Raw genomic sequence first — 17802 nt, 5'->3', positions numbered from 1 at the left:
GGGTTGGTTGTCGATTGGGTCAGGATAAAAGTCGAAGTTCTACACTAAAATAGCAATCAATGACAGGAAATGGAGGTATAACACGAATGAGAAACAATCATAGGGGGTAAGATGGATTTATTAACAAATATCCCCGATCAAATCACTCGAAAATAAATTGAATCAAGAAAAATTAAAACTTGTAAAAATGAACTCAAAGTAATAAAATAAATCGAAATCAGAAACGTTAAATGAGTGATAATACAAATTTGACATTAAAAGAAAAACAAGTTCAATAAAGAACATATATAAAAATCAAGACTGAGCATCTTCTCATAGTCCAATGTTTATGTTGTATGGCAACAAGTGTATGCAAACACTGCCATGTGGTGTTTCGGTATGGAGTTTCACACTATCGCATCCCAACGATACGGTTTCAAAATTAAGTTACTCCCGAGAGTCATCAAACTATTTCCGTAAAATCAAAGTTACATCATGTGAAAAATTACGACGGAAAGAAAAATAATTAAGACGCACCGGACGCTATGTAAGGTATGCAAAATACTAGGGGCAAATCCTGCACTATATTTACAATAATTCAAATAATCAAACTAAACATATATATACATCGGATATCGAGTAAAGTCTTAAATGCTACACTGCTTCTAATGTGAATCCCGGTTCACTACAAAAGATCTAGACAGAACTAGATAAACCAACGATACATCAGCACTCGGGCTGTTCCCTTTAAAAACAACGAGACAAGGTATGCAATCACAAAATAATAAGGTAAAACCATCCTGTAAGAGAAAAACATATAAATACTCCTTGATGTCATGAAGAAAGCAATGGGCTACATTGCCTCCTTCTGCTGCGTTTGAGCGCTCAACAGCGCGGTCATCCGTCATGTACTTCCGGGTAGATTACGAGCTGTAAAGAAATATTGAACTCCACTACGCTAAAGATTGGATTTTGTCTCCCGTGGCCGCCGCAAGGAAATACTGTCTCTTTCACACATGCCGATAACACAGGCCAGGACTCAACTTGCCATGAGATAACACCCATCATCAACTACACGGAAACTCCCGTATATTAATTGCTTCTTAGCATGCTTGGGCCATTTAACATCAGACTCAATAGTCTGGAATTAACACTGTCCATTCTGATCACAATATACTCAGAAGACACTAAGCAGGCACACACCTCTGCATAATACTCTATCTTGTCAGGCTTACCATCAGCCTGCACTAATACATTATAATTAAGCATGCAATTATTATCTCATCATTCCTCATGAATCCTACTGGCCTTTCCACATAACGAGACGCTGTTCGAGTCCTTGGCAGACCATCAGGCAAACAGAATCCAACTTAACTTCAAAGATCTTAATTTAACAACGACGTTCTGCAGCTCCTTCTGGCAGCTTCTGTAAAACCATGCATCATGCAAAATAGCTATACCTGTCTCTCTGAATAACCGAAATAAAATAAATTGATACGTGTTTGACGTAATATAGAAATGAACCTGTCGATCTAGCCCTTCTAGCATATGTTTAAGGAAAACTCGGAATATCCTACGCTAAGTACTATATTTACAACAATAACTGATCCTATTAATCCCTCATTTTCCCAAACATCTAATCATAAAGCAAAATGAAAATAAAATAAACATGCATTAATCTCGTATCCGAATCTACCATAGTGACAAAATTAAACAAATACATGCCGTCAGGCTTACTTTAAATGAAAATAAAAATTCCATCTACACTGCCCTAGTACCTTAACATAACTTACATATCATGCCATATATAATACGTGCATCTTACTTTATGATGACTCTCGGGATACCAGGATAGCAGCTTACATCCCCACTAATTTTGGGATCTACACCATGATAATCACATCCTTAACATGTGGGAATGCACTTCCTTCCTCTGCAGGTGTATCCATCATCTTGCTGGAAAACAATTCACTGGAACACAGAAGACTATAGTTGATAATCTCTTCGCTGCTTAATGCTGCGAGCCGAAATACCCTTTCTTTTACCAGATCAGCTAACACACTGATTCACATATATATAACACACTTCACTAAAAGGGTAAAAAAATAGTTTAAAAAGCAGCCCACGGTTCGGTACGGAAGTTCCACGCGAATACGCGCCCGTCGCGAAATAGTGAAACACTAGCACGTTTCCACCACACTTGTTATTCAGCGGTCACTACACCGTCTTTATCGATTAAAAGTAAACTCTGTCAAAGCACAGTAAATATTACGACTGCACAATTTGAAGCATCAATGAGAACCAGTTACTATTTCTGGAATAACGCCACGTTAATTACAACCACCAGACACAGAGTTGGTACATCCGCACTGTTCAAACTTTTCCTACAGAGTGCCGAGTTAGTACATCCGTACTGCTCAAATTTCAACTACAGAGTGACGCTCTCCAGAGCTTGGGTTACTGAGGAGGCTTCGGTGACGCTAATATTGTTGGGGTTCCCAGGTATCTGAACCAACCACCAATCAGAGAGTTCATCATGTATGATGAAACAATACTTATTGTGATATATTTATAAAACACAGCTCAAACATTAGCAAATCTCTTCCACCAATTTCTATAATACATTTCCAAATATATCTAACTTCAGAAACTGTGGAAAACCGATTGTCTACAGAAACTGACTTTATCCACAGAGCATGTTGGTCATCCTGGAATTAATATTTAGCGCGGCGTAGCCTCCAGGTTTGCCAAATCCTTAAGTTCCCATTGGCTGAAATATCTCGCTTGGTCAGCATCTAATACACGTGTCGGTCCTTGCCAGCGCGTGGGTACGCTTACTTTCTCACGGTCATGCGGAAATATGAAGCAACATCCAGCAACTTACAGTCTTGCTCAACATCCGGTATTAACTATCTTGGGATACGATACTTTAACATATTAGACTGTATCTTTTATAAATAAAATTCACATATATGGTCAAATAATATTCCAATTATTATTATGGGCCGGTCGGATACGGCTCAATATTTGCCAATACAAACGCATAGCCGACATCTTAAAGAAGATTTAGAGATCGGCAGCTTATTCTTTAAGCTAGCGACAAACAAGAAATACCTAAAGTATTGCGCTAAATATTGCATCTTAACGAATAACTTACTAGATAGCTAAAATATATATTCAAAATTATTTATTCCCTGTTTGGAGAATGCACCTAATGCTAGCCTTCGTTATGTTTCAACCGCACGGAATCGACGGAGATACGATGGCTGAGTAAACCAGAACAATGGGATCACAATCCGGTGGGAGCCCTTACCAGCCGTCATCACCCACACCCGAGGCCAGTCACCAGTAACCAACGATGACGTGAACCGCAACTCGAGTCGGGAGCCAAGGGAGATCCAGAATGAAGACCATCCCAGTCGAATAACGAAAGCAAGATAAGTCAAGTTCCTTATATTTAAATTTTCGTAGTTAAAATTACTTCTATTTGGACGAACGATAGTGAATATTTAATTTAATATATGATGGTAGTATGGTTAATGTTTAATTCTTCAAGATAAAAGTTCTATGAGTAGGGTCATTAAAAAGGAATCCTTATAGCTTATTTAAGATATGGACTTAGGTAGTCTTTGACGTTTCATGTCTATAATCAATGAGTAGGAGTGCTTGTTTATTTTGTGTGAAGCTTTGGAAAACCGACATTATCAATGTGATTCTCAAGATTCATGCCTTTCATTGGGTAATTAAACTCCAGTGCAATGCAGAATGGTATTAGACCGTCTTCTAGATTAATAGAACTTAATTTGACGACAACTTGACACCAAAAGTAAGTAAGTAGAACCTGAAATATTAACACTCGCGTTATTTTGCTGAGAATATGTGATTGCGTGTGTTACGGAATACTGTAAACCCATGATAGGTGATGAGATTATGTGAATGGATTATACGTATACTGCACTATAGTTAAAACAACGAATGATTTTGTTAGGTGGAATCGTTGTTATGATCGATAATCTTAAGAGATTATAGGCTAAAATAATGGAGATAGGGAAGTGTAAGTAATGAGGAATTGTTATTGAGAGAATGCGTATTCGGTGAAATACGACTAGATTTGTGCAGTTGGTAATATTTCAGCAACATAACGCTAATGTTACGTTATAGTTGATGTTTTCGTCATGTGAATTACGTAGCAGTATACGAAGTCGGGTTATGTGGCACATGCATACGATTGTAAGAGGTTAATGAACCTACAGGCTACTTATGGTATACGGTCATCAAAAATTATATCCTAAAATAAGGCATTCGCGATTGAAAGTTAACTTTTTTTTTTTTTTTTTTTTGAAGAATCTCACATAATAAGCTAAGCCTAAGTTGAATTTCTGTCAAACGCATGTTTGGAGGGAGGAAACGTCTTCTTGACTAAAATGACTACTGCTTGTGGACAGGTAAATTTCCGATACCATTTTCTGTTTTAATTTCGCGGAAAGATGTTTATTTACGAATGGAAGTATTGCATTCCTAGATGTTTGATTAGCTTGTTTGCACATGCATGTTATGATAGGCTACTCCTATTTATTTTCAGATGGTTTTATGACCAAGTTAGTTTACCTAGTAAAAAGAATATTTTATTTTCGGTTTTATTTGAGTCGTTATATAGCTGTATGGTAATTTTTGAACCATATTTATGGAACTTACTTATGTTGTTTTCGTTATTACACAATGAAGACTTGAGAAAACAAAGAAAGCAAAGATCATACATATGAAATTTTTAGGGATATTCAATGAAATTCAAATGATATTTTAATGATGTCTAGTTGATATTTGAGTGGTACTTAGTTAATATTCTTGATATTTCGACATTATGTCACCTATATTTCAAGGTACTTCAGTCATTTCGATGACTTTTCAATAATTTTTAAGGAATATCTAAGCATTATTTCGCCGATATTCCAAGGTGCTTCAGTCATTTCGATGACTTTTCAACAATTTTTAAGGAATATCTAAGCATTATTTCGCCGATATTCCAAGGTGCTTCAGTCATTTCGATGACTTTTCAATAATTTTTTAAGGAATATCTAAACATTATTTCGCCGATATTCCAAGGTGCTTCAGTCATTTCGATGACTTTTCAGTAATTTTTAAGCAATATTTAAACATTATTTCGCCGATATTCCAAGGTGCTTCAGTCATTTCGATGACTTTTCAACAATTTTTAAGGAATATTTAAACATTATTTCGCCGATATTCCAAGGTGCTTCAGTCATTTCGATGACTTTTTAACAATTTTTAACGAATAACTAAACATTATTTCGCCGATATTCCAAGGTGCTTCAGTCATTTCGATGACTTTTCATCAATTTTTAAGGAATATTTAAACATTATTTCGCCGATATTCCAAGGTGCTTCAGTCATGTCAATGACTTTTCAATAATTTTTTAAGGAATATCTAAACATTTCGCCGATATTCCAAGGTGCTTCAGTCATTTCGATGACTTCTCAATAATTTTTAAGGAATATCTAAATATTATTTCACCGATATTCCAAGGTATTTCAACCACTCCCAACGACATCTCGACAATGTTTAGGGGATATTTTATAAGGTTTCAATAATATTTCGACGAATTATTAATATTTCAAAAATATTGAAACAAGATTGTAATATTAATGTCGACGATTTTTCTTTATATGATAAGAAAATATTGAATTGTATTTCAATTTGGAATTGGAATTTCTAAGAGTGTAAATGAATATGTAATTGTAATTATACTTCATTCCAAGTACAACGAACTTTCAATAAAATAGGAGATAAGGATTTCAACCGGAATTCTTGTTATTTATTCAATTCAGTATCGGAAGAGATATTAGATGGAGTACTTATAAATAATCAATAGATAAAGTCAAAGATGTATTTTATTGTTGGCTACAATTAATTGGAATTGGTTTTGCGGACGGATTTGGGAAAAAGGCTGTGCATTTCTCAGTTGAGTCCACGATAAAATAAGGTTAATTGAAATGAGTATCCCTGAAAGGTATTGTGCAGCAAACGAATATATGATTTGATAACAAAATAGGGTTCTCATGTGTTATTCACCGAAATAAGCCAATATCGGTGTAGATAAATGAATGCACATGTTGGATGGGATGGAATATACAAATGATTTTTTTTTGCAGATACAGATGATTGTAATATGATTTGGTCGCAGACCTAAGTTGATGTAATTATTTTATTCTTACCTGCGCGTCGTCCTGAATTTTTAGATGATTATATTTATTTGTCCATCCAACATTTTATATCAGATTATTAGCCGGAGTATTTGAGGCAGTGAGGGAAAAGGCACAATACGAATAATGTACCCCGTACGGTGCACCTGGTTGGAGAAGTCTTTCCTCCCCGACCTGTGGGGAAGGACTTCCCAGCTGAACTTGTCTGGGAAAGATTCATCCCAGGATCTGGCTGCATATGGAATAGCGTTACTTATAATGCTTGTGCATCGGTCATTTTCATGTTGTCCAATCCAGAGATCAGATTAAGACTGGTTATTGAAATTAATAAACTTGTTCTAGTCCATACCAGTGCACTGTAAATACTACACATTAGATTGGAAATAATGTGTAAAAAATTACTGATTTTTTTCTTTGCTGTACTTTTTGTCACTTGGTAAGATTTTCTGAAAGTTTGGACTTGTTAACGTGATTCCTTTACCCAGAGAAAATATGTAAATTATGTGATAATTATTGAATTACATAGTTAAAAGCTTTTGGCATTAGTCTCATAACGTGTACAGTGGAACCTTGGATTGCGAGCATAATTCGTTCCAGCAACATGCTTGTAATCCAAAGCGCTCGTATATCAAAGCAAATTTTCCCATAAGAAACAATTAAACACGGATGATTCATCCACAACACAAATATATTTAATCATATAACATTTCTAAAACAAAATATGACGTAAAACAAATTAAACTGTATTTTGCCTTACAATAGAATCATTGTTCACATGAGGGAAACAAAAGATGAAATGAGGAGTTACTGTGTAGCACGAATTTCACTAACGGAATCACTGCTGTCTGTTGGCTCACTGGAATTGTTTTCTTTTCGTGTAACTTTAACGAGGATCCTGCCCAATGACTGTTGCCTTTGCCTCTTTGTGAATTTCACGAAAATGTGGCACTGCATTGTCATTGAACAGATTCATTGCTCGCACTGCTATAGCATAATTCGGGTGGTGTTTTTCTACAAAATTTTGCACTGTTTCCCACATTTTGCACTTCTTCTGAATCTCAGTTGAATTGAGAGATTCCATTGACTTTTCCTCCTCCTCTTCCCCGAATGAGATCTCCATAACCTCCTCATGTTGTTCGCAATGCAGGTCCATCAGTTCGTTGGTGGTGAATTCCTGGCTATGTTCTTCCACCAGCTCTTGAATGTCCACGGCATTCACTCCCAGCCCCATGGTCTTCCCTAAGGACACAATTTCATCGACAATTGGCGGCTCATTGTCACAAACAATCCCTTCAAAGTCACGTCGAAGAACACAGTCAGGCCACAGCTTTCCCCAAGCAGAATTGTGAGTTCTCTTGGTGACTCCATCCCAGGCTTTATCGATGATCTTCGGGCAGTTCACAATGTGGAAATGATTTCTCCCAAATTCTCGGAGGGTAAGGTTTGTTCGTTCGGGCACTTCGAAGCATCACTGAAATAGTGCTTTGGTGTATAGCTTCTTGAAGTTCGAAATGACTTGCTGATCTTTAGGCTGGAGAAGTGGAGTAGTGTTGGGAGGAAGGAACTTTAGTGAAATTGAATTCCTCCGGTAAGTCCTCCTCAATGCGTGGAGGATGAGCAGGAGCATTGTCCATAACCAGCAAGACTTTGAGCGGCAGATAATTTTCTGAAAGGTATTTCTTCACTGCAGGATGAAAGACCTCGTTCATCCATTCAGCGAAGAAAATACGAGTGACCGAAGCCTTAGTGTTGGACCTCCTCATAACATTTAACTGGCTCTTCTGCACCTTGCATTTCTTGAAGTCTCGTGGATTTTCGGAATGATACACAAGCAGGGGCTTTACTTTTAAATTCCCGCTCGCATTAGCACACAATAACATGGTTAAACGGCCTTTCATGGTCTTGAGACCGGGCATTGAATTCTCTTCTGCTGTAATGTAGGTCCTCTTAGGCATCTTTTTCCAAAAAAGTCCCATTTCTTCGCAGTTAGAAACTTGCTGTGGCAGGTAACACTCGGTAACAATGAGCTTCTGGAACTCAGCAGTGAATCTCTCAGCTGCCTTAGCATCCGAACTGAAAGCTTCCCCGTGCCTAACAACACTATGGATGCAACTTCTCCTCTTAAAGTTAACAAACCATCCGCTGCTGGCCTTGAAGTTGTGTTAGACTTCTGTTGACGTACGTGAACTATATGGTAATTTACTTACGAGGTCGACGTACAAAGTCTTTGCCTTATCGTGGATTAAATTCTCGGTCACAGTATCGCCTGCTAGTTGCTTATCATTTATCCGAACGAGAAGCAAGTTTTCTACATATTCCAGAACACGTGGCCGTTGATACTCTTGTGACTCCTTTTGCTGCATCTATCCCTTTTAGTTCTTCTTTCTTCTTTAATATTGTGCAAATCGTTGACGTAGACTTGTTATCAGATCTGGCGATATCAGCCACTCGCATACCTCATTCATGCTTTTCGATCATTTCCTTCTTAACTTCCGTCGTAATCATCTCCTTCTTCCGACCAAATTTGTTTTTAGCCTCCTTTTTGTTTACTGCGCCCATCGTTGCAGAACAGTTAATAACATTAATGAAAGAAACAAAACATGTACACTCATACGGTGTTGAGTATGCGAGCGAGGCATGCCAACTGAAGTCCAGCGCGGGAGATGATCACACATACTTTCCCAGGAAAGAGTGAGGCACGGGGAGGGGAAAACAACGGCACAGGGGATGGGGAAACGTAGGCTCACGTGACGCTCGTATTGCGGAACCTCGCTTGCTCATCAAGTTACAATTTATTTAATATATTTGCTCGTCTTGCAAAACACTCGTAGATCAAGTTACTCGCATTCCGAGGTTTCAATGTATTTAGAATGTATTTACAATTTATGAACATTCATATTGTATGAGATGAAAATGCTATCAATTTCAAACGTACTAGTTTTAATTATCTTGTATGTTAGAGTTTAAAAATTTTTAAAATATTCTCTTATCTTTCCCCGGAAGGATGATGATGATGAGGATGGTAATGAAGATGATGGTGAAGATGCTGCCGACGATGGTGCTGAGGATAATGGCAAAGGTAATTTGTGGAATATTCATCCATTTTTTTTTTTTTTTTTTTTTTTTTTTGCTGTATGTACATTCTTATATTTCAAGCAGTTCATTTCAGTCTTAACATCCTTTAGCTTTCGTTTCTATGTTAAAAATATTAGCCTCTTCCTCAAAAGACATCAGAATTGTTCTAATACTGCTAGAAAGTTTTAATTTAATGTCACTGTTCCTGGAAAGGAACCCTCATTCTGTACCAAAGCCATTTGGTGTATAGGAACATTGTTAAGAACTGTTTGTAAATTTCTGAAATTGATTACTCATGTTTTTGACATGAATATGTCTTATGGCTCTGGGTCATCTGAAAAATTGAGTAACGCGACAAAATGTGTGACAGAAGTGACGTCACACTAAACACCTTAGACCTTGGTCGCCAAAGATGCTGTTGCTACAATTAAAGTTCCTTTGACGTAGAGTTACAGTTCTCCTTGATATAACATTCATTGTTTGCCAGTGTAGATGATTGTCTCATATAATAAAATATGAAATAATTTTACAGTTAGATCAGGTCTATTTTGTAACATTAGACTTCCAGGTGTTAACAAAGAAGAAGAACAAAAGCACTAGTACAGGTTTCATTTATTGTAAGACATATTCACGGTCATTAGCTTGCAAGGGAAAACGTTTAACTTAATCCTTTCTTATTTTGTCTACTGCTGTAGAAAGCCAGGAATTCTCAGCAAATTTGGAAATCTCAGGGAACTCCTTATATTTTCCAAATATCTGCATGTAATATTGTCTTATGTTCAATCTTATTAGGAAAAATCAATTTATTATCTGTTCAGTTATTTTCTCTCTTTTTTAAATTTTTTTACTGTGATATACTGATAGGCAAGGCTCAGTAAATTGAGAGTAATTTGTTTTTTATTTAACTAAAGGTTTTATTTATTTATTTACATATTTTTGCTGCGTTTTGTTATTAAATACATCATCATTATCATTAACTACATATTCTGGCATATACATTCATAAGTACTTATTCGGCAGTAGATTTCACTGCTCATGTCTCCCGCCCACATTTTGGAAACTTGGCAGTTCTAACAATTAACTTCTTTTGTTTCACCAGTGCACCCTGGTTTCTCTATTCTATTTGAAGACAAGAATTACCCGTTCGTTAAGGGCAGCTGGGGGCTGGAGGCGTCGAGGTCTCATGAACTCATTGCGGACCGTGGATGGCGTAAGACATTCAAGCTTGCTCTTATGCTGCGGGCCGTGGACGGCGTAAGACGTTTAATGTTCCGCGCGAAGCAATGCTGTTTATATTCGTCATCTATGCATTCTTACACCTTAGTCATCGTTACTGGTTGTAGCAGGAAGTTGGTTGACCTTGTTGAGATAACCCTCGCGTTGAGTGGGCTCATGTTTATTTCAGCAGTTTTAGCTGGAAAATCTCAGAACTTCCTCGCGCGTCAAGTCGGTACTTGAGATTCCAATGCAGTGCGTGTCGTTCTTACCGAGTGTAGTATAATGGCTTATAATACAAAGGTTTATAAGGCAGATTAATTATTAGATATTGTTCACAATGATTATTCTGGTGATGAACTTATTCCTGAAATAGACTCAGATAGTGAAAGTGAGAGCGACGAAGAAATACCGATTCCCGAATCCAATAGGCTTATAGAGAAAAGTGAAGTGCCTGATGCATATCATCCTAGTTATTGTCCACCCGTTCCACCATTTACAGAGAATTCAGATATAAAAGTTCAAATAGAAAATAAGCAGGATATTTTGAGGTACGTGAGTATTTTCATGAATGACGAATTTTATCGGTATGTGTGTGAGCAGACCAATCTATACGCGAGTCAAGTGATAAGTGCGGCGCCCCGGCCTTTCACAAAGAATTCGATCATGCAATCGTGGATACCGATTAGTCCAAAATCCTGATATAAAAATGTACTGGACCGAAGACCCTGTTATTCATACTCCGATATTTTATAAAACAATGTTCCGAATACGCTTCCTTCATATTCTTTCATTTCTTCACTTCGGTGACAGTAATCATTATCCCGAAAATACAGATAGGCTGTATGAAATTAGATGTATTTTGAAACCTGTCACACCAGATATCACACCTTAAATATTCCCAAGAGGTAAGCACAAAGTATCATTTTTCTAACATTTATAGTTTAGGAGTAATTGTAAATTGTATTGATGCACGTCTAGAGGGCCGGGCATGAAAATGGCCGGTCCAGGCATTCAAATGGCCCGCTCAGAAGCAGGTACTGAACGTGTTAAGCCTCCTTTAGCCCTCTGCCAGTCAGTAACTTAACAGGAAATTTTACCCAATATTATAGTGGTCTGCCAAACTTGTAAGACAGACTGACGGTGTGGAGTTCTTCATTTGAATGAATAAGATGCGTCCCAAAAGTGTGAAGTGTGTTACTTTGGGCCGTTTTGTGTGGAAGTTTGGAAGCGGTTTTAAAACTGATGGAACTGTAATGTTTTGAATCATTTGTGAGAAACCTGTAGCTGTTGACATGCTTTTGCAAGTTATGCAACATACTGCAACAATTAAATATGTGAAATGTGCTTTCTTAAGTTTGCTTTCTGAAATGCAAGATACGAGGCCCGGTCCAATAAACTTGCCAGTTCTCATAAGATATTTGCCGAACATTTCTTACAACTGAAATGTCATTTAACGAACTGCAGCATCCAGTGCCATATGAAATGTTAGAGCAGTACGTCAAACTTCCTCTCCCTGAAGAGTCAACACTGCATCAGCACTGTTTACCAAAACTTTACTCTAAGCCATTACTCATTCATGGTGGAATTTTTACTGACGTTGGTTCATCTTGAGAAAACTAATAGTCCTATACTAGCTAAAGCTTTTAATGATGCTGTGATGCTTCACAGCCAGTTTGTACCAGGTGAGGTACTTGACTGGATATGGCGTACAGTACATTAGTGAGTCGTTAGAAGCTATGTGTGCGAATCTAACTTTGCTTCCACAATCATGAAACTTGAAATTAAAGACATGCCAGTTTTGTGCGCTCTACAGGACATTCTTGAAGTCTGTGAGAAGCTTGGGATTCTCTGTGAAACAAGTTTTGACAAAATTAAGGAACACCTTATCAAAGAATCTGGAGTACAGTACTTACTTATCGTATGGCTTTGAGTGCCAGGAGTGTCCGAGGACATGTTCGGCTCTCCTGGTGCAAGTCTTTCTATTTGATGCCCATGAGCGGCCTGTGCATGTAGATGTGGGACAGTGATGAGTAAGCTGGTGATGATTTAGGGAGAGAGAGCGAAACCCTGTGTAGGCATGCAGCTCACTTCTGTCAAATAACGCCAAGGGCTCTGCTCAAAGATTTATATCTCCATCCGATGGACATATCACCATCAACAGCGTGATATGCCCTCACTCCATATATGAACACTGCGGAGAGGTTTGGAATTGAAGGCTTTTGGTACTAAATCTAGTGATTAGAAATTATAATGTGACATAAGTTTGTGCAACGGTTTATCATTTTATTGAATAGGTGGAACCTCTCTCTTTTTAACATTGTGATTCTCAGTTAAATGCAGACCAATTATGAAGTTTTTAACTTTAAATAATTAGAAATTATATACCACCACCTCTCATACCCTGCCGGCCAACATTCTGACAACCACCACAGGAGCGCACAAAATGTAATTCATCACTCCACATGGGATTAGAAAATATGTTGAAATATCTATATATATATATGAGTTTTGTCTGTACATTGCTTAGAATTTGAAAAGAATGGTATTTCTGTATCGGTCATGTCCATGGTAACAAGGAAATGCACTTTTTACTTTTCTGTAATTTCTGTCTGTATGTATGTATGTATGTATGTATGTATGTATGTATGTATGTACGTATGTATGTATGTACACGCATCACGAGAAAACGGCTGAAGAGAATTTAATGAACATCGGTATTTGAAGTCTGGGGATGAGCCACTACAATATAGGCTATAAATCATTTCACGCACGCTGAGTGAAATGGTAGTTTAGGGAAAGGCCTAAAATTTAATTCTCAAATATTTATATTATTAGTGGCCCTATCAATAAATACTACATAACTAAAGTTATATAGAATTAAATTTCTGATCATTTATGTCATACATTGTTACCATACCGGCTTTGATAACACAGTTATTCATGAATTTGTATTTTTGTTGCCAAGTCCATATCAACGCCGAGCCACGGGAAAATAGGTTAATAGAATTTAATGAAAGTCTGTATATAGAGTCGGGAAGTAAGAAACTACAGTCTAAAATATAAACAATTTTATTCGCCCTGTATGAAATTGTAGTTCAGGGGAAGGCGCCTAAAATTTAATTTTTAAATGCCTAAGTTGTTGGTCCTATCGAAAAGTACTACATAACAAAAGTTATAGAGAATACAATTTACGAACATTTATGTTTTATTCAATTTTACCGTACCGACTATGATAAGGGTGGTATTTCAGAGTCGGAAGAAAATTACCTGTGAAGGCCTACAATATTGAAAGCGCATAACATTGATCAACAATAACAAGTACATTGACCATTGTTTGTGGTGATGTTCTTTGTCTCTTACGCTGCCGTTCAACTCCGATACATGGGATTACTGCTCCGTACCGAGTATAACAGCCTGACTGAATATTGGCGGGAAATAGTTGGGGAGTTAGGAAACTTTCTTATTTAGCATGTCATTCCTCTGGTTCATACATTTTCTGATACCGTACTAACACATTGGTTCATCATAGTATTCCAGCTATTCGATCCCTACTCTGACGAGCTGTTTTGATTGAGCAGTGTGCATTCTTAAGGCAGAGGCTCACTTCGTAGTAGTAGTAGTAGTAGTAGTAGTAGTAGTAGTAGTATGACCTGGTCTAGAATTGCAATTTAGGCATATTCCAAATTATAGCACCACAATTCACTAAATAACTCAAAATTCAACCATGAAAAGAGCCATTTCTTAAAAAGAGCTTCTTCCTCTTCACTTTTATTCAATTCTACATTCATTTTATTCAAAATTAGCAGTGAAGAGGGGGTTCCTCCTCTGGCTTGGAGGAAAAAATTGCCTCCAAGTCAGATAGATTTCTCTGCCTCCAATGTAGTGAATTGAGAATTTCCGACTCATCGGGTGCTCCTAGTAAACAGATTAGTAAAAGGGCATATTTTTTGTCCTGGGACTCTCCACTATTTGACCCCCTCCCCCCAGAGAAAGACTAAGAGTGTTCACGGATCACGGCTGTCTGCGGTCTGGTCATTACAGCTGTGGAACGTTGGACTGTTAGATCGGCAGCATAGTACTGTTCGTTAAAAGTGACAAAATTATGTTTTTTTCATTTTATCGAGTATTTCATGTGAAATCATTGCTTTTACTCGTGCCATTCCTATTGACGTCATTGTAATGGCCTATGTTCATTTCAGTTGGGAAAAACCACTAAGACAGTCTTTCTGAGGATGTAAAAAGGCAGGTGGAGAGTGAGTGTCTACCATTATAATGCAATTCCCCAACCTGATTGTGACTGACGTTAGGCAAGTGGGCCTACCATTACAATGAAAATTCCCTAATGCAGTCTTCATGTGAGAAAAGTCATTCGGTGATTTCTCCGTCTCCTTTCTAGGGTAACATCAAGAGCTATGCAATTTAATACAGTCTTGCTCGCAACGTGTACCCTACCTAACCTACAATTCTCTGTACAATGTAGATTTCCGTAGTGAAGCACGGGTACATCAGCTAGTTTAGTAATATGTTGGTAATAATTATTATCTACATGTTAAAAAAGAAACAAGCTTTGCCCAGTCCATCCGACTGTTATGTTGGACCAGAATTATCTCCTGAACTCCCCGCTGGTTAATCATCAGGCATTGATAGGTCTCTAATTTCAGTCAACTTTGAGTAATTCTAAAATTAAATCACTAGATGACCACGCCAGTAATTGCTGGTGAAGTACTGCCCTAGTGTCTATAGGCAAACCTGCAATTTCAACCAAACTTTGTACACTTATGACTCACTATCTGGAGAAAAATACTGTGGGCTAAGACACTCCTAGCACTCCATGGTAGGGAAGGAGTGACATGAAAAAAAAAAAAAAAAAAAAAAAAAAATCGTCAAAAGTGACCAATATTAGTGTCGAATCCATACTTTTTGGGATAGCTGAGGTGAAAAGTGACACTGTGGATGCCGTTGAAGTCTCTGTCGCCATTGGGGGTGGAAGGAGGTGAAGAAGAAAATGCCCAAAATTACGGAGATTAAGGTTGAATTCACAGTCCTCGGGTTTGCTTGGCTAATTGGTGACAGTCCCAACGACAGTTGTAATTGTGTACATCATATCTATAGCGCGACACGTAAATACATACAATTATCACTTATTTTTATTGATTGTTTGAAAGGACTGACTACTTCCCAGACAATATGGGCTTCAACAAGGACAAACTTTTATGCAAAACAAAATAATCTAAAAGTAAAACTTTTAATGAAACCCACAACAATAGTTATAAAATGACATAATAGTTCATAAAACATCAATCAACATCATAATGAAGAAATCTACAAAAATTCACTTCACAAAATATCAGCAGGTAATATATACTGTAAATCTTATAAATAAACATTGAGGAAAGTACCCAGGCAACACATGGAGCAATTTCGTATCAAGACACGTTATTTCACCTATTCATAATGAATGTTGGAGAGCAGCACGGGTGCTCTAGTTACAGTACTTATTTTTATCCAGTGGGCCTAGAAATGATATAAAAACATGTAAATATGCACTGGCAAAACCTTCATGTTTGGACATATTGATTTTTATTTTTTGAAACAATCTTTTTGAGAAAACAGTCCTACGTAAAATTTTGGAATAACCTTTTCTGTATAGACTTAATGTAGTAAAATTAAATTCTTTCAAGGTCCACCTATTCAATACAATGACGTTTTATTGTGATTTAATCACATGTCAAATAGTCGAATGGTACTAGTTTCGGCATCTATGTGCCATCATCAGCCTTGAGCACAAATTAAAACAAGATATATATTCCTAAAACATCTAAAACACATTTTAACTCATTATAAAATAACATACAATTAATGTGGTGATACATGAAGTACGATGAAATTATGATACAATTGGTGTGATATAAAATTCCAAAAATTCCGGCTGTTCGTTACATAATTCAGTCTGTGTGCATCCGGGATAAGTGAATTTTTGCAGTTGTATGCTGTCTATGTGAATGACATTTGTTCCTTTAGACTTTAGGTGGTTCCAGGGAAGTTTACTTTGATCATATAAGATCGTGATGTAGTTAGAGATGAATTCCCACTTCAATTTGAATCTGAAATAGAAATAGCCAAGTTAGACGTTGGAAGCAATGTGTGGAAGTTACTAGAAACATTAGAATCGTTGAATGATGATTGACTCGCCTTGAGCAGCATGTAAATGTGTTGTTACACAGACGGAGCCGGACGAAGTGTGTGGGCAACGGTAAAGGAGGCGAGGGGAAGGAAGGAGGCCAAACTCTTGTGGGGGAATGGAACTAAGGCGGGGCGGAAGGATGGGGTAGTGGGGGTAATTGACGGGAGTGTGTATTCCGGATTACTTGGAAAATCGAACTGTTTTTCGATAGTTTGGTATTTTTAAGCCAATCGATTAAAAGATCGAAAAGAATATTGGGTTTCTCGTAAATCTCATTTAAATTGTAATTGGGGTTAAAATATTGGTCGCAGTTGATGTAACAACTTTCAATTATATTCATTATGGGTCCCTTGTTTACTGTTTGAAGAACTTCCATATCTTGTTCAATGTCGGTAAATTTGTGATTAGTGTCGTGCATATGTATACCCATGGCCGAGAACTTATTGTGTCTCATCGCGTTGACGTGTTCTGAATATCTAATCATAAAGTTGCGTCCTGTTTGACCTATGTAGGAGCTGTTGCATTCATTGCATTTTAGTCTATATATTCCAGATTTGGAGTAGATACTGGGGGTATTGATTGATGCAGAGTTGTGTAAAATTTTGGAGGTTCTATTGTTAGTTTTGAATAAAATTCTTACATTGTGTTTTCGGAAAAGGTTGGTGATTTTGTGGACGTCATTATTATAAGTGAAGGTGGTTGAGATAGGAGTTTTTTCTTTTTCTTTTATGAGTTTGGTTTTAGGCCGGTACCTATGTTTATTTATTATTTGTTCTATAAACTGCCTGTTGTACCCATTGAACTTGGCAATTGCCCTTATGGTATTAAGTTCGTTATTAAGATCTTTCTTTGCCATGGGTATGGCGAAGGCTCGATATACCATGCTATTGTATGCTGCTCGTTCATGCATTATGGGATGTATGGAATCTTTGTGTATAGTGTTAGCAGTTTGTGTAGGTTTCCTGTATATTTTGTAAGACAGGCCAGATGTATTTTTAATAATGGTTATATCTAGAAAATTGATTGCTTTATTGGTTTCTGACTCTAGTGTGAATTTAATGTATGGGTGAATACTATTCAAGTGTTGAAGAGTGGATTCCGCGTTCTTGATTGATTCATCCATA

The 17802-nt window shown here is 37.2% G+C and overlaps 1 protein-coding gene across 1 annotated transcript in view; it reads left to right on the top strand.

The window, feature by feature from the left end:
* Positions 1-17802, top strand: part of LOC136876416 (uncharacterized) — a 574260-nt gene that overhangs the window by 250912 nt on the left and 305546 nt on the right. The window contains exon 12 of the mRNA XM_067150371.2: positions 9205-9280. Coding sequence (XP_067006472.2) covers positions 9205-9280 — 76 coding nt within the window. The remainder of the gene's footprint in view (positions 1-9204; positions 9281-17802) is intronic.

Source organism: Anabrus simplex, chromosome 6, assembly GCF_040414725.1.
Source record: "Anabrus simplex isolate iqAnaSimp1 chromosome 6, ASM4041472v1, whole genome shotgun sequence".
NCBI lineage: Eukaryota > Metazoa > Arthropoda > Insecta > Orthoptera > Tettigoniidae > Anabrus > Anabrus simplex.
The sequence above is the reverse complement of the archived record's forward strand: the minus strand, read 5'-3'. Positions and strand labels throughout refer to the sequence as shown.